General features: G+C 53.5%; 2 protein-coding genes across 3 annotated transcripts; both read right to left on the bottom strand.

Moving 5' to 3' along the window:
* Nucleotides 1-878: 878 nt before the first annotated feature.
* LOC118697252 (uncharacterized) lies at nt 879-3,052 on the bottom strand. 2 transcript variants are annotated; one of them, XM_054517741.1, is made up of 4 exons: nt 2,947-3,052; nt 2,425-2,690; nt 1,970-2,375; nt 879-1,901 (listed from the first exon to the last, which is right to left on the bottom strand). In XM_054517741.1, the coding sequence occupies exons 1-4, from the start codon at nt 3,050-3,052 to the stop codon at nt 1,681-1,683; spliced, it is 999 nt and encodes a 332-aa protein (XP_054373716.1). In that variant the 3' UTR covers nt 879-1,680. The 2 variants fall into 2 exon arrangements, with proteins under 2 accessions (XP_054373716.1, XP_054373717.1); XM_054517742.1 differs by having other exon boundaries at nt 879-1,919; nt 1,970-2,455; nt 2,532-2,690.
* Nucleotides 3,053-4,267: 1,215 nt separating this feature from the next.
* Nucleotides 4,268-20,352, bottom strand: CSRNP2 (cysteine and serine rich nuclear protein 2). The gene is made up of 5 exons (XM_036399793.2): nt 20,285-20,352; nt 15,350-15,569; nt 11,088-11,350; nt 7,492-7,788; nt 4,268-4,972 (listed from the first exon to the last, which is right to left on the bottom strand). The coding sequence occupies exons 2-5, from the start codon at nt 15,513-15,515 to the stop codon at nt 4,268-4,270; spliced, it is 1,431 nt and encodes a 476-aa protein (XP_036255686.1). The 5' UTR covers nt 15,516-15,569; nt 20,285-20,352.
* Nucleotides 20,353-22,053: the final 1,701 nt, after the last annotated feature.

Raw genomic sequence — 22,053 nt, 5'->3', positions numbered from 1 at the left:
CCCTGGGGGGGAGGTCTGGGGGTCCCCAGGGGTTTTGGGGGGCAGTAGCACCAGCAGGGGCCGGATCCATGGAATCCAGACTGGATCAAATCCAGCCAGGGGAAAAGGGAAACCCCACCTGATCCCACTGAGCCTGGGGGCACTGGGGAACATGGGAGAAATCTGGGAATTCTGGGCTGAAATGGGAGAAATCTGGGAATTCTGGGGTGAAATGGGAAAATCTGGGAATTCTGTGATTTGGGGTGAAATGGGAGAAATCTGGGAATTCCATGGTTTGGGGTGAAATGGGAGAAATCTGGGAAATCTGGGCTGAAATGGGAGAAATCTGGGAATTCTGGGGGCTTTGAGGTGAAATGGGAGAAATCTGGGAATTCTGGGGTGAAATGGGATAAATCTGAGAATCTGGGGTGAAATGGGAGAAATCTGGGATTTCTGGGGTGAAATGGGATAAATCTGGGAATTCCATGGTTTGGGGTGAAATGGGAGAAATCTGGGAATTCTGGGGTGCAATGGGAGAAATCTGGGAATTCTGGGGTGAAATGGGATAAATCTGGGAATTCCATGGTTTGGGGTGAAATGGGATAAATCTGGGAATTCTGGTGGAGTTTAGGGTGCAATGGGATAAATCTGGGAATTCTGGCAGGGTTTGGGGTGCAATGGGATAAATCTGGGAATTCCATGGTTTGGGAAGCACCAGCTCAGGGGATCCAGGGCAGGATTTGGGGTCCCCTGCCCCTCTCAGGGGGCAATGCTGGGTTTGGGGCCATTCCCGTGGGATTGGGGCACCTCCATGGGGACAGTCCCAGCTCCCTGGGGGCTTTGGGGGTCACTGAGGCCTCTCCCCACCCCAAATCCCCCCTGAGCCCCCTGAAGCCACTCTGGACTCCCCCAAACCCCTTGGAACCCCCTGACCCCCTTGGGATGTTCTGAAGGCCCTTGGAGCCCTCCTGAACAGCAAACAGAACCCTTGGGATCCCCTTAAACCCCTCGGGCTCTGCCAGACACCCTGAAATCTCTTCTGAAGCCCTAAACAACCTCTGAACACCATTAAATCCCTGCCTGAAGCCCTGAAAAGCACCCTCTGAACCCCCAAATGCCCCTGTGAACCCCCTTTTGAACCCCTTACACCCCTCCTTTGAACCACCCTGAACCACCTCAAACCCCTCTGAACCCATCCAAGGGCCCTGAATTCCCTTCTAAACCCCCTTAAATCTTCTGAACTCACTGAAATCCCCCTTTTGAGCCCCTAAAAAAGCCCCTAAAACCAACTCAAACCCCACCTGAGCCCCTTTAGACCCCTCTGAACCCCCCTAAAGCCCCTTCTTAACCCCCCCTTAAACCTCCCTTCAAAAGCCTAAAAATCCCCTTGACACCCTTAAACCCCACTGAGCTCCCTTGAATCCCCTCAAACTCATTTTAAAGCCCCTTCAACCCCTCTGAACCCCCTTGATCTCCTAAAAACCCCTTGAACTCTCTTTATAAACCCCTTCAGACCCAACTGAACCCCCTTTAGTACCCCTCAAACCTCTCTGAACCCCTAAAAACCCATAAAAACCCCTTGGAACCCCTTTCAACCCCCAAAAACCCTCAATGCCTCCATAATCCCTAAAAACCCCACTTTGAACCTCCCTGAACCCCCTGTACACCCCTAAAAACCCCTCTGAGCCCCCTTAAAGCCCCCTATGGGGCACAGGTGACCCCCAGGAGCAGCAGGGGACCCCCAAAACTGGTGAGGGTCAGAGCCCAGTGTGGGAAAACTGCTGGAGAAGCCAATGGTGAAATCAAAAATTCAGGAAAAGAACAGGGGGGGGCAGCAGCTGGATTGGGGGGTTTGGGTCCCTGTGACCCCGGGGTCTGGGAGCATCCAGGTGGGCAGGTCCTGAAGGCACAGGTCCCACAAGGTGAGCAGATCCCACAAGGTGAGCAGATCCCACAACATGAGCAGGTCCAGGGGCACAGGTCCCACAAGGTGAGCAGGTCCAGGTGAGCAGATCCTGGGAATGCTCAGGTGAACAGATCTCACAGTCTGTAGGGTCCAGGTGAGCAGATCCCACAAGATGAGCAGGTCCAGGTGAGCAGGTCCCACAAGGTGAGCAGGTCCTGGGAGTGCTCAGGTGAGCAGATCCAGGTGAGCAGATCCACCATGAGCAGGTCCAGGTGGGCAGGTCCTGAAGGCACAGGTCCCACAAGGTGAGCAGGTCCCACAAGGTGAGCAGGTCCAGGGAGTGCTCACATGAGCAGATCCAGGTGAGCAGGTCCAGGGCACAGATCCCACAAGGTGAGCAGGTCCCACAAGGTGAGCGGGTCCTGGGAATGCTCAGGTGAGCAGGTCCAGGTGAGCAGGTCCCACAACATGAGCAGGTCCAGGTGAGCAGGTCCCACAACATGAGCAGGTCCAGGGCACAGGTCCCACAAGGTGAGCAGGTCCTGGGAGTGCTCAGGTGAGCAGGTCCAGGTGAGCAGATCCACCATGAGCAGGTCCAGGTGGGCAGGTCCTGAAGGCACAGGTCCCACAAGGTGAGCAGGTCCAGGTGAGCAGATCCAGGGCGTGCTCAGGTGAGCAGATCCCACAGTCTGTAGGGTCCAGGTGAGCAGAATGCAGGTCTTGGGGCTCAGTCTCAAGCAGGTGAGCAGATCCTGGGTGTGCTCAGGTGAGCAGACCCCACAGTCTGCAGGGTCCAGGTGAGCAGGTCCAGGGACACAGATCCCACAAGGTGAGCAGGTCCAGGGCGTGCTCAGGTGAGCAGATCCAGGTGAGCAGACCCCACAGTCTGCAGGGTCCAGGTGAGCAGATGCCACAGTCTGCAGGGTCCAGGTGAGCAGATCCCAGTCTGCAGGGTCCAGGTGAGCAGATCCCACAGTCTGTGGGGTCCAGGTGAGCAGATCCCACAAGGTGAGCAGGTCCAGGTAAGCAGATCCCACAGTCTGCAGGGTCCAGGTGAGCAGAATGCAGGTTTTGGGGCTCAGTCCCAAGCAGGTGAGCAGATCCCAGAATCCAGGTGAGCAAAGCCCCGGGGCTCAGAGCCAGCAGAGCAGGGCAGCCCCAGCTCATATCCCAAATTTCCCCCTCTCCTGCCTCTTCCCAGGCTGGAATTGCTCCTGGGCCAGGCTGATGCCATAAAAGAGGGAAAAGCCCCAGAAATGAGAAGTTTCACCCCAAGGCAGAGCCCAGGAAGGTCTGGAGCACAGGTGGGTGTCCCATGAATCCCATCCAAGGAAGGGCTGGAGGGACCAGGTGAGTCTGGAGAATCCACCCCAGTCTGACCAGTTTGGTGCCAGTGGAGATGCCCGGAGGCAGAGGGAGCACAGGTGAGCAGGAAGCACCTGAGGAGGAGCAGCACAGGGAATTCAGGTGCACCAGGAAGAGCAGGAGCTGGGCACCTGTGCACACCTGCAGGGCTCTGCTGGCATGGATCCATCCTCAGGATCCGTGGGATGGATCCTGAGGGCTGCAGAGGCAGGAACAGCTCTTTGGGAAACACAGCCAGGTGAGGCCACCTGCATGGATGGATGGATGGACAAGGAGGCAGCTGAGAGCTCAGGGATCAGACATTGCATCCATGGGACACCTGGGCACACCTGCAGGGCTCTGCTCCTGCTGGAATTGCTCACCTGGATGCCCAGAGCTCACCTGCAGTGGGCCAGGGACGCTCCTGCACCCTCACATCCCAAATCCTGCTTCTTGCAGGGGCAGCTCCATCCCCTCAGCAGCTGCAATTCACGGCAATGAATGTTCCAGAAGGTTCCCACAGGTACAGGTGATCAGTTCCAGGTGATGGAGGAGCCAACGAGGAGGTGAAGTTGGTTCAACCCCCCCAGAATTTTTCCAGGTGAGTTTGGGGACTCCAGTCTTGGGTCTCTTGTGCCAGTTCCAGGTGTTTCCCAATCCATCCCAGCTGCAGGTGAGTGGAAGCATCACCTTGGATGAGGTGGCCCAGGTGAGACATTCATTAAACAAACAGGAATTAGGGAAAAACGGATTTTCCCTTAAAACCAAGGAAAGTGGAGGCAGCCACAGGGACAGAGCTGCTGTGGGATCCAGGAGGCTCCAGCTCAGGTGAGTCCTGGCTCAGGTGATCTCTGCCAGGTGGGATGGAGAACAGGAAGGATCCCAGAGGCTGCAGCTCAGGTGAGTCCTGGCACAGGTGACCCCCACCAGGTGAGAAAAGGACTCCTGGGCCTGGTCAATCCTCTGTCCAGAGCAGCCCCCACCAATTAAATAATCAATCCATGGAATAAATAATGGAGCCAGAGGGCCTGAGGCCACTCATACGGGCAGGTGGGGGTGCTCCAGGTGCTCTGGGAGATTTTGGGGCGCTCCTTCCTTGCTCGCAGCCGCAGGGACAGGCGGCACCCCCAGCTCCTTCCCGGGGGCGCTGGAGGCTGGAGCTGGGTGCTCCCCGTGCCCACTGCCACCCTTGGCAGCTGCCCGTGGCTCCAGCTGGCACAGGAGCCCAGGGGCATGGGGCAGGTAGGGCTGGGAGGAGCCGCCCTGGGCCGGCTGCCCCTGGGGGTAGCAGAGCACAGGAGATTCCAGCGGGAACTGGGCTGGGATCAGGAGGCTGGAGCTGAGCCCGGGGCACGGGGCAGGTTTCACCTGCCAGGCGTCATCCAGGTGCTCCCCCAGCACGCAGAGCCCGCCCCCCTCTCCCCCAGAGCCGCTTCCAGAGTCTTCCTCAGCCTTCAGCCTCTCCAGCTCCTCGGCCGTCTGCAGGTGCAGCACCGCCCGCTCGTTCTCCGCCAGGTACTCCTGGAAGTCCTGAGTCTCGGGGGGCTGGGGGGGCGGCCAGCTGGGGCCGGCAGCTCCTTCCTCCTCCTCCTCCTCCTCCTCCTGGCGCCGGTTCTCCAGCTCCAGCTTCATCAGGGTGTGCAGGAAGTGCGTGCGGACGCGCAGGGGATTGAACTCGATGCGCCCGGCCACGTTCCCACAGCCGTCCCGGGAGCAGCCGCACGGGAACGAGGTGCGATCCACCTGGGGACAGGGACAGCGTGAGACCACCCTGCAGGGCCCTCCAGGGGCCAAATCCCACCCCAATGACAGAGCTGGGACCCTGCAGGGCCCTCCAGGGGCCAAATCCCACCCCAGTGACAGGTGTGGGACCCTGCAGGGCCCTCCAGGATCCAAATCCCACCCCAATGACAGGGTGAGAGCCTGCAGGGCACTCCAGGGGCCAAATCCCACCCCAAGGACAGGGTGAGACCCTGCAGGGCCCTCCAGGGGCCAAATCCCACCCCAGTGACAGGGCTGGGACCCTGCAGGGCCCTCCCAGCCTGAACCCCACCCCAATGACAGAGCTGGGACCCTGCAGGAGCCCTCCAGGATCCAAATCCCACCCCAGTGACACGGGTGAGGCCCTGCAGGGCCCTCCAGGATCCAAATCCCACCCCAGTGACACGGGTGAGGCCCTGCAGGGCCCTCCAGGATCCAAATCCCACCCCAGTGACGGGGTGAGAGCCTGCAGGGCCCTCCAGGGGCCAAATCCCACCCCAAACATGCTGGTGGGGCTTTGTCCCAGGAGCAGCCACACGGGAACCAGGTGTGATCCACCTGGGGACAGGGACAGGGTGAGACCCTGCAGAGCCCTCCAGGATCCAAATCCCACCCCAATTACAGGTGTGGGACCCTGCAGGAGCCCTCCAGGGGCCAAATCCCACCCCAAACTTGATGGTGGGGATTTATCCTGGGAGCAGCCGCACGGGAACCAGGTGTGATCCAGCTGGGGACAGGGACAGGGTGAGGCCCTGCAGGGCCCTCCAGGGGCCAAATCCCACCCCAAGGACAGGTGTGGGACCCTGCAGGGCCCTCCAGGGGCCAAATCCCACCCCAGTAACAGGGGTGAGAGCCTGCAGAGCCCTCCCAGCCTGAAGCTCACACCAATGACAGGGGTGAGACCCTGCAGGAGCCCTCCAAGGTCCAAATCCCACCCCAAACACCGGTGTGGGACGTTATCCCAGCCAGGTGTCTCCATAGGGAGGATGTGGACAGGTGCAGGATCCCACAGGATCCCATCTGGATTCCACCCTTCATCCCCCCCCAGAGAGATCCCAGATCCCACCTGGACAGCAGGAATTTGGGGTGGGGAGGAGTTTATGCATTCCAGGTATGGCCAAAACACACCTGGAGCTGCTGCTGGACCACAAGCCCCAGGTGCCTCAGCTGGCACCCTCTGCTCCCCCAAGGAGCAAGCACAGGGCACAGTGGGTGGGTGTGCCTGGAGGCCCACCTGTGGCCCCTTATCCCAGCTCACCTGGCACTGCATGCCCTCACCTGGCACTGCATGCCCTCACCTGGCACACCTGGCACACCTGGCTCTCCCCACTCCTCAAGGAGCACAGAACAGAAGAACACAAGGAGCAGCCTGGCCCTCATCCCACGCCAAACCCCTGCCCTGCAGCTCTCCTGGCACACCTGGCACACCTGGCACACCTGCCTCTCCTGGCACACCTGCCTCTCCCCACTCTTCAGGAGGCACACAATGACCAGCCTGGCCCCTCTGTGTGTCTCACCTGGCACTGGATGCCCTCCTGGCACACAATGACCACCCTGGCCCCTCTGTGTCTCTCACCTGGCACTGGATGCCCGCCTGCCCCCCCCATGTCTCTCACCTGGCACTGGATGCCCTCACCTGGCCCCTCTGTGTCTCTCACCTGGCATTGGATGCCCGCCTGGCACACAATGACCACCCTGGCCCCTCCACGTCTCTCACCTGGCACTGGATGCCCTCACCTGGCCCCCCCATGTCTCACCTGGCACTGGATGCCCTCGCCTGGCACTGGATGCCCTCACCTGGCCCCTCATGTCCCTCACCTGGCACTGGATGCCCTCACCTGGCACTGGATGCCCTCACCTGCCCCCCCCATGTCTCACCTGGCACTGGATGCCCTCACCTGGCTCCTCCCCATGTCTCACCTGGCCCCTCCATGTCCCTCACCTGGCACTGGATGCCCTCACCTGGCACTGGATGCCCGCCTGGCCCCCCCATGTCTCACCTGGCACTGGATGCCCACCTGGCACACAATGACCACCCTGCCCCCCCCATGTCTCACCAGGCACTGGATGCCCACCTGGCCCCTCCTTGTCTCACCTGGCACTAGATGCCCTCACCTGGCCCCTCTGTGTCTCTCACCTGGCACTGGATGCCCCCACCTGGCCCCTCCGTGTCCCTCACCTGGCACTGGATGCCCTCACCTGGCACTGGATGCCCTCACCTGGCACTGGATGCCCACCTGGCTCCTCCCCATGTCTCACCTGGCACTGGATGCCCGCCTGGCCCCCTCCTTGTCCCTCACCTGGCACTGGATGCCCGCCTGGCACACAATGACCACTCTGGCCCCTCTGTGTCTCTCACCTGGCACTGGATGCCCTCACCTGGCACTGGATGCCCTCACCTGGCCCCTCCTTGTCTCACCTGGCACTGGATGCCCTCACCTGCCCCCCCCATGTCCCTCACCTGGCACTGGATGCCCTCACCTGGCACTGGATGCCCTCACCTGGCACTGGATGCCCGCCTGGCTGCAGGCGCAGGTGCGGGGCTCGCAGGTCAGCCGGCAGTGGCAGCCGCACTGCTCGCGGGACAGGCGCAGGGCGCGGAGCTCCTGGCGCTCCTCGGCGTCGATCCTGCGCACGCCCGAGGCGCGCAGCAGCGCCCGGCGCCGCTTGGTGGGCAGCGGCTGCAGGTAGAAATAATCGCCCACCTCCACCTGGCCCACGTCCAGGTCATCGTCCGACACGTCGGCCAAGGTCAGCCCCGCCGCCTCGGCCGAGGGCACCGTCCCGTTCTGGGTCAGCTGGGAAGGAGGGAGAGGAGAAGGTTTGGAGAGCTGAACGGCTTCAGGGTGGGTCAGCGCCAAATCGGCACCAAAATTACATTAATTCACCCGTTTTCCTTCTATTTCCCTCCAAAATTTAGAATTACCTCGTCATTCGTTTCTTTTCCAAACTCATCCCATCAAAACTCCCCCAAAATCCCTCCCCAGCTCCTAAAAAAATTCCCAAAATTCAAAGGAAATTTATGTTGGGCAAAGTAGTGGATGGTGACCTGGACCTAGGATGGACAGGGCTGCAGGCACATCATGGGTCAGTACAAAACAACCTCCAAAATTATACAAAATTCACCCATTTTCTTTTTATTTCCCTCCAAAATTTAAAATTACCTCGTAATTTGTTTCTTTCCAAACTCATCCCATCAAAACTCCCCCAAAATCCCTCCCCAGCTCCTCTAAAAGGAAAGGAAATCAATGCTGGGCAAAGCGCCACAGGATGGACAGGGCTGTGGGCACAACACAGATCAGGGCTGGCCACCACAAAACCACCCCCAAAATTACATTAAATTCACCCATTTCCCCTCTATTTCCCTCCAAAATTTAAAATTACCCATTATTACCCCATAATTCCCCCCTGCAAATGCTCAGGATTTCCTTCCAAACTCAGCCTATCAAAAATCCCCCAAAATCCCTCCCCAGCTCCTAAAAAAATTCCCAAAATTCCAAGGAAATTTATGTTGGACAAAGTAGCAGATGGTGACCTGGACCTAGGATGGACAGGGCTGCAGGCACAGAGTGGGTCAGAACAAGATCACCCCCAAAATTATACAAAATTCACCCATTTTCCCTCTATTTCCCTCCAAAATTCAAAATTACCCTGCACTTCCTCCCCTGCAAATGCTCAGAATTCCCCTCCAGTTTCCCTCCAAATTCAGCCTGTCAAAACTCCCCAAAATAGGAAATTCAGGGAGTTAGAAAGGAAATCAGGCTTGGTGAACCCTGGGAAATGTTAAGGGTAGGCCCTGGGGAATGTCAGGCCCTGTGTTTGCTGGATCAGGTGAAACTGCACCTGTGTAATCACTATAGGATAAATAATGTAAATATTATATATAATTATTGTTTAATAGTAAGGAAAATAATGAGAAACTATATTAGAGGTTTGAGGGGGATCACGAGGATCTGTGCTTGGATGAAATCAATGTATACAACTGAACAATGCAAGTTTAATAATTAATATTTAAATTACATCATGAGAGAATAGAAAACATGTTCAGCTGGAAACCGTGGTGGGTCAGATTTGGGGCTGTAGCCCTGACACCCAGAGCTCTTCAAGAAAAGCACTGCAGGTGCTGTATGATCATAATCAATAATCAATAATCAATAATCAATCATAATCATAATCAATCAACCTATAATCATTCTGTGATTTTGTGTTCCTGGATGCTGGCAGAGGGACACGTGTGGGGATGTGGAACCACGGGGGTCACCAGGCCCAGGTGTCCTTCCCCCCACCCAAACTTGTCCCTGTCCCTCCCAAGGTTTGTACAACCAAAAGAAAATGATTTTTCTGTTGGGCTTTTTCAGAAAGGCACTGCCAGATTCACCCAAAAACAAAGGAAAAGCTTTGGTTTTCACCCAAGCCCCAGGATTTCGGGATTGATTTGGGATGGAATTCACCCTAAACCAAAGGAAAAGTGATTTTTCTGTTGGGTTGGTTCTTTTGGAAAGGCACTGCCAGACTCACCCCAGAACATCCTGATCACCCCCAGGTGCCACCCAGGTGTTTCCCACACTGAGTTTTCCCTGCATCTTCCTCCTAAGATCCCCCCAAAGTTTTTCCCACCTGGATTCCCCTCACTTTGCCCCTCTTCCAACCTCACCCGGGCATTTTTCACTTCCCTCCCCCAAATCCCTCCCCAAGGGCTTCCCCACCTGCCCACCACCAAACCCATCCAGGTATTTCCCACCTGGATTCCCCCTCCCTCCCCAGGTATTTCCCACCTGGATTCCCCCTCCCTCCCCAGGTATTTCCCACCTGGATTCCCCCTCCCAGCCCCAATACCTGGCTCCCCCAAATCCACCCCCAGGTATTCCCCACCCACATTCTCTTTGTCACCCCAAATCCTCTCCAGGTATTATCCTCTCCCACTGCTGCCCCTCCAGCTGTTTCCCACCTGGATTCCACCCTCCATCTCCACCTATTTCCCACCTGGATTCTTCCCTCCCTCCCCAGGTATTTCCCACCTGGATTCTGCCCTCCCTCTCCAGTTTTTCCCCACCTGGATTCCCCCTTGCTCTGTCCCCCCCACCCCAGCTATTTCCCATCTGGATTCCACCCTCCATCTCCACCTATTTCCCATCTGGATTCCCCCTTGCTCCCTCCCTCCCCAGGCATTTCCCACCTGGATTCCAGTCTCCATCCCAGCTATTCCCCATCTGGACTCCCCCTCTCTTCCTCTCTCCCTTTCTCCCCAGGTATTTACCACCTGGATTCTTCTCTCCCTCCCCACCTATTTCCCATCTGGATTCTTCTCTCCTTCCCCAGCTATTTCCCACCTGGATTCCCCCTTGCTCTGTCCCCCCCTCCCCAGCTATTTCCCATCTGCATTCCACCCTCCCTCCCCAGGCATTTCCCATCAGGATTCCCGTCTCCCTCACACCTATTTCCCACCTGGATTCTCCCTTCCTCCCCATCTATTTCCCATCTAGATTCTTCCCTCCCTCCCCAAGTATTTCCAACCTGGATTCCCCCTTGCTCCCTCCCTCCCCAGGTATTTCCCACCTGGATTCTTCCCTCTCTCTCCAGTTTTTCCCCATCTGGATCCCCCCTCCCTCCCCACCTATTCCCCACCTGGATTCTTCCCTTCCTCCCCACCTATTCCCCACCTGGATCCCTCTCCCTCCCCACCTATTCCCCACCTGGATTTCCCCTCCCTCCCCACCTGGATTTCCCTCCCCTCCCCACCTCTTCCCCACCTGGATCCCCCATCCCTCCCCACCTATTCCCCACCTGGATCCCTCGCCCTCCCCATGTATTCCCCACCTGGATCCCCATCCCTCCCCACCTGGATCCCCCCTCCCTCCCCACCTATTCCCCACCTGGATCCCCCCTCCCTCCCCACCTGGATTCTGCCCTCCCTCCCCAGGTATTCCCCACCTGGATCTCCCCTCCCTCCCCACCTGGATTCTGCCCTCCCTCCCCACCTATTCCCCACCTGGATTCTTCCCTCCCCTCCCCACCTATTCCCCACCTGGATCCCCCCTCCCTCCCCAGGTATTCCCCACCTGGATCCCCATCCCTCCCCACCTGGCTCCCCCCTCACCTCTCTCCTCCTGGCTCGCAGTTTCTCCCGGCGCAGGTGCTGCCGCAGGTGCTGCCGGTGGCTCACCTGGCGCAGGTGGGCGAACTGGCTGAGGCTGTACCTGCGGGCACGGTGGTGCCGCGGGGCCATGCCCAGGGAGCTGCCCCCGGCGCTGGGCACGCAGGTGAAGCCCTGGCGCCGGGCAAAGTAGTAAACGGTGACCTGGGCAAAGCGCACGCGCTTCCCGCCCCGGCGCGCCCGGGAGCGCCGCAGGATGGACGGGGCTGCGGGCACAGAGAGGGGCACAGTGAAATCTGCACCAGAATTACATTAATTCACCCATTTTCCATCTATTTCCTTCCAACATTTAAAATTATCCCGTAATTTCACAATGCAAATGGTCAGAAATCTGCTACAAAATCACCCCATCAAAAATCCCCCAAAATCCCTCCCCAGCTCCTAAAAAATTTCCCAAAATTCAAAGGAAATTCACACTGGGCAAAGCCCTGCAGGATGGACGGGGCTGAGGGCACAGAGAGGGGCGCAATGAAATCTGCACCAAAATTACATTAATTCACCCATTTTCCATCTATTTCCCTCCAACATTTAAAATTACCCCGTAATTCCACAATGCAAATGGTCAGAAATCTGCTACAAAATCACCCCATCAAAACTCCCCCAAAGTCCCTCCCCAGCTCCTAAAAAATGTCCCAAAATTCAAAGGAAATTCATGCTGGGCAAAGTAGTAGACAGTGACCTGGGTGAAGGGCCACAGGATGGATGGGGCTGCAGGCAGCACCAAATCACCCTCAAAATTACATTAACTCACCCATTTTCCCTCAATTTCCTTCCAACATTTAAAATTATCCCGTAATTCCACAATGCAAATGGTCAGAAATCCGCTCCATGTTCCCTCCAAACTCATCCTGTCAAAACTCCCTCAAAATCCTTCCCCAGCTCCTAAAAAATGTCCCAAAATTCCAAGGAAATTCACACTGGGCAAAGCCCTGCAGGATGGATGGGCACAGAGAGGGGCACAATGAAATCAACACCAAAATTACATTAATTCACCCATTTTCCATCTATTTCCTTCCAAAATTTAAAATAACCCCATAATTGCCCAATGCAAATGGTCAGAAATCCACTACAAAATCACCCCATCAAAAATCCCCCAAAATCCCTCCCCAGCTCCTCTAAAATTTCCCAAAATTCAAAGGAAATTCACGCTGGGCAAAGCCCTGCAGGATGGATGGGGCTGTGGGCACAGAGCGGGTCAGAACGAAACCACACCCAAAATTATACAAAATTCACACATTTTCCCTCTATTTCCTTCCAACATTTAAAATTATCCCGTAATTCCCCAAAGCAAATGGTCAGAAATCCGCTCCATGTTCCCTCCAAACTCATCCTGTCAAAACTCCCTCAAAATCCCTCCCCAGCTCCTAAAAAATGTCCCAAAATTCAAAGGAAATTCATGCTGGGCAAAGTAGTAGAAGGTGACCTGGGTGAAGGGCCACAGGATGGATGGGGCTGCAGGCAGCACCAAATCACCCTCAAAATTACTTTTATTATTATTAATTCACCCATTTTCCCTCAATTTCCTTCCATAATTTTAAATTACCCCACAATTCCCCAATGCAAATGGTCAGAAATCCGCTCCACGTTCCCTCCAAACTCATCCTGTCAAAACTCCCTCAAAATCCCTCCCCAGCTCCTAAAAAATTTTCCAAAATTCCAAGGAAATTCACGCTGGGCAAAGCCCTGCAGGATGGATGGGCACAGAGCGGCTCACAATGAAATCAACACCAAAATTATATTAATTCACCCATTTTCCATCTATTTCCCTCCAACATTTAAAATTATCCCGTAATTCCACAATGCAAATGGTCAGAAATCCGCTCCATGTTCCCTCCAAACTCATCCTGTCAAAACTCCCTCAAAATCCTTCCCAAGCTCCTAAAAAATTTCCCAAAATTCAAAGGAAATTCATGCTGGGCAAAGTAGTAGACAGTGACCTGGGTGAAGGGCCACAGGATGGATGGGGCTGCAGGCAGCACCAAATCACCCTCAAAATTACATTAATTCACCCATTTTCCCTCAATTTCCTTCCAAAATTTTAAATTACCCCACAATTCCCCAATGCAAATGCTCAGAAATCCGCTCCATGCTCCCTGCAAAATCATCCTGTCAAAACTCCCTCAAAATCCCTCCCCAGCTCCTCTAAAATTTCCCAGAATTCCAAGGAAATTCACACTGGGCAAAGCCCTGCAGGATGGATGGGCACAGAGCGGGTCACAATGAAATCAACACCAAATTTACATTAATTCACCCACTTTCCATCTATTTCCCTCCAACATTTAAAATTATCCCGTAATTCACCAATGCAAATGGTCAGAAATCCATTACAAAATCACCCCATCAAAAATCCCCCAAAATCCCTCCCCAGCTCCTAAGAAATTTCCCAAAATTCAAAGGAAATTCACACTGGGCAAAGCCCTGCAGGATGGATGGGCACAGAGCAGGTCACAATGAAATCAACACCAAATTTACATTAATTCACCCATTTTCCATCTATTTCCTTCCAAAATTTTAAATTATCCCGTAATTCACCAATGCAAATGGTCAGAAATCCACTACAAAATCACCCCGTCAAAACTCCCTCAAAATCCCTCCCCAGCTCCTCTAAAATTTCCCAAAATTCAAAGGAAATTCATGCTGGGCAAAGTAGTAGACAGTGACCTGGGTGAAAGCCCTGCAGGATGGACGGGGCTGCAGGCAGCACCAAATCACTCCCAAAATTACATTAACTCACCCATTTTCCATCTATTTTCCTCCAACATTTTAAATTACCCCATAATTCCCCAATGCAAATGGTCAGAAATCCACTACAAAATCACCCCATCAAAAATCCCCCAAAATCCCTCCCCAGCTCCTAAAAAATTTCCCAAAATTCAAAGGAAATTCATGCTGGGCAAAGTAGTAGACAGTGACCTGGGTGAAGGGCCACAGGATGGATGGGGCTGCAGGCAGCACCAAATCACCCTCAAAATTACATTAATTCACCCATTTTCCCTCTATTTTCCTCCAAAATTTTAAATTACCCCATAATTCCCCAATGCAAATGCTCAGAAATCTGCTACAAAATCACCCCATCAAAAATCCCCCAAAATCCCTCCCCAGCTCCTAAAAAATGTCCCAAAATTCCAAGGAAATTCACACTGGGCAAAGCCCTGCAGGATGGATGGGCACAGAGCGGGTCACAATGAAATCAACACCAAATTTACATTAATTCACCCATTTTCCCTCTATTTCCCTCCAACATTTAAAATTATCCCGTAATTCCCCAATGCAAATGGTCAGAAATCTGCTACAAAATCACCCCATCAAAAATCCCCCAAAATCCCTCCCAAGCTCCTAAAAAATTTCCCAAAATTCAAAGGAAATTCACACTGGGCAAAGCCCTGCAGGATGGATGGGGCTGTGGGCACAGAGCAGGTCAGAACGAAACCACCCCCAAAATGATAAAAAATTCACCCATTTTCCCTCTATTTCCCTCCAAAATTTAAAATTACCCCATAATTCCCCCCTGCAAATGGTCAGAATTTCCCTTCAGGTTCCCTACAAACTCCCCCAAAATCCCTTCTCAACTCCTCTGAAGTTTCCCAAAATTCAAGGGAAATTCAAGGCCCACGAATTCCCCAAATAATTCCCCACAAATGCCACAATCCCCCAAACTTTCAAAAAATCCCAGAAATTCCCCCAAGCCCCCAAAAAGTAAAAAATTCTTCAGAATTTCCCTGAAATTTTCAAAAAATCCCAGAAATTCCCTTAAGCCTCCAAAAAGTAAAAAATTCCTCCAAATCGCCCTGAAATTTTTTTTAAAAATCTCAGTTGTCTCTCAAATTCTAAAGCCTCACCAAAAATAAAACAAAATTCAACAATTTTTTTAAAAAAATCCGTAAATCCCCTTAAATTTTTAAGTAAATTAAAACTTATTAAAAATTAATTCAAAATGAATTAAAAATTCCCAAACTCCAAATTACTATTCTGTAAAATTCCCCTGAAAACCCCAAAGTTCCCCCCAAAATCGCTGCATAAGATCCCCTCACAATTCCAATCGATTCCACACCATTCCCCCCACATCCCTTACACTGTCCAAAAAACCCCCCCCACTACCACCACCACGCCCCAAATTCTTTAAACCCGTTAAAAATCCCCAGAATTCCCAAAAATCAATGAAAAAGAATCTCCCGAGCCCCGCCCACAGCCCGGCCCCGGCTCACGGGCGGCGCTCCCGGTGCTGCCGCCGCTGTCGCAGCTGTCGCCGCTGTCGCTCGTGGCGATCTCGTCGTCCGAGGCGGCGCCGCTGGACGCGGCCGATCCCGATCCCGGTCCCGGTCCCGCATCCTCCGGTTTGCGCTTGATCCCGGCGCTCGGGAGCGCGGCCATCGGGGCTCGGTTCTCATGGAGAGCCCGGCGGGGAGCGGACGGGACCGGAGCGGCCTGCGGAGAGCAGCGGGACAGGCGCGGGTCAGGGCCCGGGCCGCTGTCCCGGATCATCGTCCCCCGATGGCGCCAGGAGCTGCGGGTCCAGCCCTGGGTGTTCGTGTTTCATGAGTCACGCAGGCTCGGGATGGGCAGGACGTGCTCGGGATTCTCCGAGGGTTCTGCGCTCCCCATCCTGGAGAATTCCCGGTCCCACGGGAGCTCCCTCCCCGTGCCAGCCCATCCATGAGGGAATCTCCACACAAACACTGACCCCAGCCCATCCATGAGGGAATCTCCACACAAACACCGACCCCAGCCCATCCATGAGGGAATCTCCACACAAACACTGACCCCAGCCCATCCACCCAGGAATCTCCACACAAACACTGACCCCAGCTCATCCACCCGGGAATCTCCACACAAACACTGCCCCAGCCCATCCACCCGGGAATCTCCACACAAACACTGACCCCAGCCCATCCACCCAGGAATCTCCACACAAACACCGACCCCAGCCCATCCATGAGGGAATATCCACATAAACACTGACCCCAGCCCATCCATGAGGGAATCTCCACACAAACACTGACCCCAGCCCATCCATGAGGGAATCTCCACACAAACACTGACCCCAGCCCATCCATGAGGGAATCTCCACACAAACATTGACCCCAGCCCATCCACCCGGGAATGTCCACACAAACACTGACCCCAGCCCATCCATGAGGGAATCTCCACACAAACACTGACCCCAGCCCATCCATGAGGGAATCTCCACACAAACACTGACCCCAGCCCATCCAGGAGGGAATATCCACACAAACACTGACCCCAGCTTTTCCACCCAGGAATCTCCACACAAACACTGACCCCAGCCCATCCATGAGGGAATATCCACACAAACACTGACCCCAGCCCATCCACCCGGGAATATCCACACAAACATTCACCCCAACTTCCCCTGTCCCAGCCCATCCACCCAGGAATCTCCACACAAACATTGACCCCAGCTTCCTCTATCCCAGCTTCCCCACCCAGGATTGATTTGGGATGGAATTCACCCTAAATCAAAGGAAAACCTGATTTTTTGGTCGGGTATTTTTTTGGAAAGGCACTGCCAGATTCACCCCTGGAACATCCTGATCACCCCTAAATTCCCTAAAGATCTCCACACAAACATTCACCCCAGCTTCCCCCATCCCAGCTTCTCCACTCAGGATTGATTTGGGATGGAATTAACCCAAAACCAAAAGAAAACCCGATTTTTTGGTTGGGTATTTTTTTGGAAAGGCACTGCCAGATCCCCTAAAATCCCCTGGAGATCTCCACACAAACATTCACCCCAACTTCCCCTATCCCAGCTTTTCTACCCAGGATTGATTTGGGATGGAATTCACCCAAAACCAAAAGAAAACCCGATTTTTTGGTTGGGTATTTTTTTTTGGAAAGGCACTGCCAGATTCACCCCTGGAACGTCCTGATCACCCCGTAAAATTCCCTAAAAATCTCCACACAAATTCACCCCAGCTTCAGGAATCCCTATGTGCGTTCCCATTTGGGATTGATTTGGGATTGAATTCACCCAAATCCAAAGGAAAAGTGGTTTTGGTTTTTTTTTGGTTGGATTATTTTTTTCTTTTTAGGAGACACTGCCAGATTCACCCCGGAACATCCCAATCACCCCCTAAAATTCCCTAAAAATCTCCACACAAATTCACCCCAGCTTCCTCCATCCCAGCTCATCCACTCGGGATTGATTTGGGATTAAATTCACCCAAAATCAAAGGAAATGTGATTTTTTGGTTGGGTTTTTTTTGGGAAAGGCACTGCCAGATTCACTCAAAACCAAAGGAAAAGTTTTGGTTTTCACCCAGAAAAACGGGATTACAGGATTGATTTGGGATGAAATCCACCCCAAAGGAAAAGTGATTTTTTTGTTGGGTTTTTTTTGGGAAAGGCACTGCCAGATTCACCCCTGGAACATCCTGATCACTCCCTAAAATCCCCTTAAAATTCAGAAAAACCACCAGATGCTCCAAAAATTCCCAACCCATCACAGATGTCAGATTGGGAATGAGCCTCCCTGGGATTTTCCTGCCCTACCTTAATCCCAAAAAGCACCCAAAAAAAAATCCCAAATAACCCATGGCCATATTTGGGGAAATTTCCAGCTCCAGGTTGGGCAAGGGAATTTTTGGATGTGATTCCCATTGGGAAACTTCCAGGATGGATTTGGGAGCCCCCCAGGATGCTCTGGAGCCCTCTGGGAGTTGGGTTTTGGGTGGGATTGCTCAGATCTGGATCCAGCCCCGTCCCCTCCAGAAGGGAATGCTGGGGTCCCAAAAGGAAAACCAGAAATTCCCAACCCATGCACCAGTTCAGGGTGAAATTCTGGGGTTTTTTGGGTTTTTTTTTGGGAGGAAAAGTGGGGAATCCTGGTGGTAGAGGGGGGGGAAAGAGGAAGGAACTGATCAATCCCAATCCCAGGAGGAGCAGAGGTGGAAAACATCACCCCCCCCACCTAAAATTGCTGAAAATCCTCAAATTGTTCCCTAAAATTGCATTTCCATAGAAAATCAGAGCTGGAGTCTGGGTGGGATCCCACACCACCTGTGCCAGGATCCTTCCCTGATGGATCTGACAGGATGGGATTCGTATTCCTCACATAAAAACCCAAATTATTCCAAATTATCCTTTCTATGATGTAAAGGAAACCTCGGAGGAGTCAGAATAAAGGAAAAAAAAAAGCCCAAATAAATGAAAAATATTAAGGTTCCATTTTTTCCTATTTTTCAATTGGAAGGAATTTGAAATGAGGAAGAAAAAATGGGTTCAAATCCTGAGGAATTGGGGAATTTCAATGATTAAACCTCACCAAAAGGAGTTAAATTAAAAATATAACTTTTTTTCCCCATGGTCTGGAATTACTTTAGGAGCAGGGAAGGGATCAGGAGAGTTTGGGATTCCTGGAACACAGGAGCTGATCTGGGAAACCTCGTGGCTGAAAGAGCCTGGGAAGGAGGGACAGGTGTCCCCAGGTTTTGGGGGACAGAAAGGTGACCCCAAAAAAACCTCCTTGGGCCCTGTGTCCATGACTGGACCTGGGAGATCAAGGGGGGTCCATGAACACCTGGATCCAGAGGGACAGGAGGGGAAGGGGACCCCCAAAGATGCTCCACCAGTACCTGGGGGGGATGGAAAGGTGATGCCACAAAACTCCCCGGGGCTGCAATCAGGGGATGAAGGTGGAAAAGACCCCAGAAGAGGTGGATGCAGAGAGGAGCCCTGGACAGGTGAGGGTGGGGCAGCAGGGGCCCTTCCCAGGGTGTCTCACCTGCTCCAGGGTCACCTGGGACCCCCAAAATCACCTTGGGGGGGGGGAAGGTGAGGCCTGGAGAGGGCTCAGCCCAACAGCAGAGCAGCCCCTCCCCCACCTCTGGGGACATCTGACCCCCCCAGGTGTCACCTCCCCATCATCATCATCATCATCATCATCACCAGCAGCCTCTCGAGGAGCCCCCAGCACAAGCCCAGTGCCCCCCATGAGGTCCCCAAGGCCACCCACAGGTGCCAAGGCCACTCTGAGCACCTCCAGTGCCCCCCCCACGGTCCAGCAGAGGGGAGACCCCACCTGCCAGAACCCCCCAAATGTAATGGGGGGCCCTACACAGCCCCTACAGGCCCCCAGTGCAGGGGGAGCTGTAAGGAGCCCCCACACTCTCTATAGGAGCCCATCCAGGCACCCCCAGATGTTTCCAGCAGGGGCAGCCCCGTATTTCATCCAGCCCCCCCATTTCCCATGGACCCATGGTTACAAGGACCCCCCCTCACCCCCTCCATACCCTCGACAGCCTCCCTTCTCCTACAGGCTCTTGTGTGAGGCCCCCCCATATCCCCTATAGCCCTCCCACATCCCCTACAAGCCCCCCCAGCCCTCACAGCCCCCCCAGCCCTTGGAACCCCCCAATCCCGTAGAGCCCTCACAGCCCTTGGAACCCCCAATCCCTCACAGCCCCCCCAGCCCTTGGAACCCCCCAATCCCTCACAGCCCCCCCAGCCTTTGGAACCCCCCAATCCCGTAGAGCCCTCACAGCCCTCACAGCCCACCCAATCCTTCACAGCCGCCCCAGCTCTTGGAACCCCAATCCCGTAGAGCCCCCCCAGCCCTTGGAACCCCCCAATCCCGTAGAGCCCCCCCAGCCCTTGGAACCCCCAATCCCTCACAGCCCACCCAATCCTTCACAGCCCCCCCCATCCCCTGGAACCCCAAATCCCTCACAGCCATCCCCCCCCCCATCCCCTGGAACCCCCAATCCCTCACAGCCCCCCCCCATCCCTCAAAGACACCCCCCCATCCCTTGGAACCCCCCTTCCCTCACAGACCTCCTCATCCCCTGGAACCCCAAATTCCTCACAGCCTCCCATCCCCTACGGCCCCCTATTCCCTTGGAACCCCAAATTCCTCGCAGCCCCCCAGTCCCTACAGCCCCTCCATCCCTCACAGACCCCCCCCTCCATTCCTTGGAACCCCAAATCCCTCATAGCCCCCCCATCCTTCACAGTCCCCCATCCCTCACATCTCCCCCGATCCCTTTCAGTCCCCCCCATTCCCTGGAACCCCCCTCCCCTCACTGCCCCCCCCCATCCCTCACAGCCCTCCCCGCCCCCCGCAGGCGGGGCCGCCCCTCCAGCCCCCGGGGCCTGCCGCTGCCGCCTTTCCCCGCACTCACCGGTGCCCGGGGGGGGTTTTGGGGCCGCCTGGGGGGGGGGGGGGGGGGGGGCGCTGGCGGGGGGGGCCCCGGGGCCGCTCCCGGGGGGGTCCGGGGCCGCTCCCGCCCCGCCGCGCGCGCCGACAACAATGGGGCCGCGATCGCTGCGCCGCCGCTTTTATACCGCCCCGCGTCACGTGAGCCCCGCGCCGCCGCTGCGCCGCCGCGAGGCACCATGGGAAACCGAGTCCCCTGGGGACTCCCCGCAGGGCCGTGCTGGCGCGGGGTGTGATGGGAAATGGAGTCCGGAAGTGCGGAAGATGGAGGGCTGAGGGAGGTCGTGGGCTCAGGCACGGTTTGGGGTGAAAAGGACCTCAAAGATCGTCCCGTGCCACCCCTGCCGTGGCAGGGACACCTCTCTCTGCCCCAGGGTGCTCCAAACCCTGTCCAGGCTGGCCTCGGGCACTGCCAGGGACGGGGCAGCCGCAGCTTCCAGGGAAATCCATCCCAGGGCCTGCCCACCCTCACAGCCGGGAATCCCTGCCCAATGCCAAAAACCAAATCACTTGGGTTTAAAATTTTAAACGTTTAATGGTAATAAAATGGTTATAAAAATAGTATTAAAATTAGGGTAATAAAACTATGGACAACTTGGATTCATACAATATGAGACAATAGAAACAAAGAGTTACGGACGGTTGGGGTACCTCTTTCTGGGCAAAATAAGCCCAAAAAAAAGACCCACGTTAACAGAGGATTAACCCTTAAAAACAACAGCCTGTTGCATATTCACACACCTCATACATTATGCATAAATTCAGGATTTTGTCTGGTCAGTGTCAGCTTCTTCCCCTGAATCCTAAAGGCATCATCCTCTCTGAGTGAGGCAGGAAGAAGTTCATTTCTTCTGATAATGGAGCAATAAATTCTCTTTCTCTGAAGGATTCAGGTGCCCTGTGGCTGCTATCTCGGTGGGAGTACCTCATTCCTCTCTTTAAAAGAATATCCCACATACATAGTTTCTATTTTAACATTATGTTATAGCCTACGACTATATTTAACACACTACTTAAGAGAATTAATACAGCATCACTTTCTAACATGACACATATAACATTCATTTTAATATTTGTGAAAAGCCAAGCATAAAATACACATTTTTCACAGAACCTTTCCCAACAGGAAAATTTTGCCAATTTTGGTTTAGGGTAAACTTTGGAGAGAATTTTTAAAGGAGTTTTCTTAGGAAAGTAGATTTAATTGGCTTTTTTTTTTAACTGGTTTGGGAGAAAATATTTTCTTGGAGAAAAGTGGAAAACACTTATTTATTAAACAATAAAACCCCTATAATATAATAAACAATAATCCAAATACAAATATTAAAAAACCTTAACAAATTAACTACATCACACTACTCCAAATACACTAAAACAAACACCAATATACTAATTATTGTAATAAACGCTATAATAATATTTATATATATATATATTTAAATATATTATATTAATATAAATAATATTTATAATTATATTATATCAATATAAATAATATTTATAATTATATATTTCTAAATAATTATAATTATAAACCCTATAATAAAAACCACCACAAAATAATTAAAAACCTACCCTATACCTCATACTGCAACCCATAACACCATCCGAAACCTTAAAAAACAAATCCTATAAAAACATAATACCCCTAAAAAATTAAATCAAACAACAAAACTCATTTCAAAACCAACCTTATCAACACCTAAACTAAAAACCACAACTTTAAATAAATAT

This window comes from Molothrus ater, chromosome 30, assembly GCF_012460135.2.
Source record: "Molothrus ater isolate BHLD 08-10-18 breed brown headed cowbird chromosome 30, BPBGC_Mater_1.1, whole genome shotgun sequence".
In the NCBI taxonomy this organism is placed as follows: Eukaryota; Metazoa; Chordata; class Aves; order Passeriformes; family Icteridae; genus Molothrus; species Molothrus ater.
This window is presented reverse-complemented; position numbering and strand designations above follow the sequence as displayed.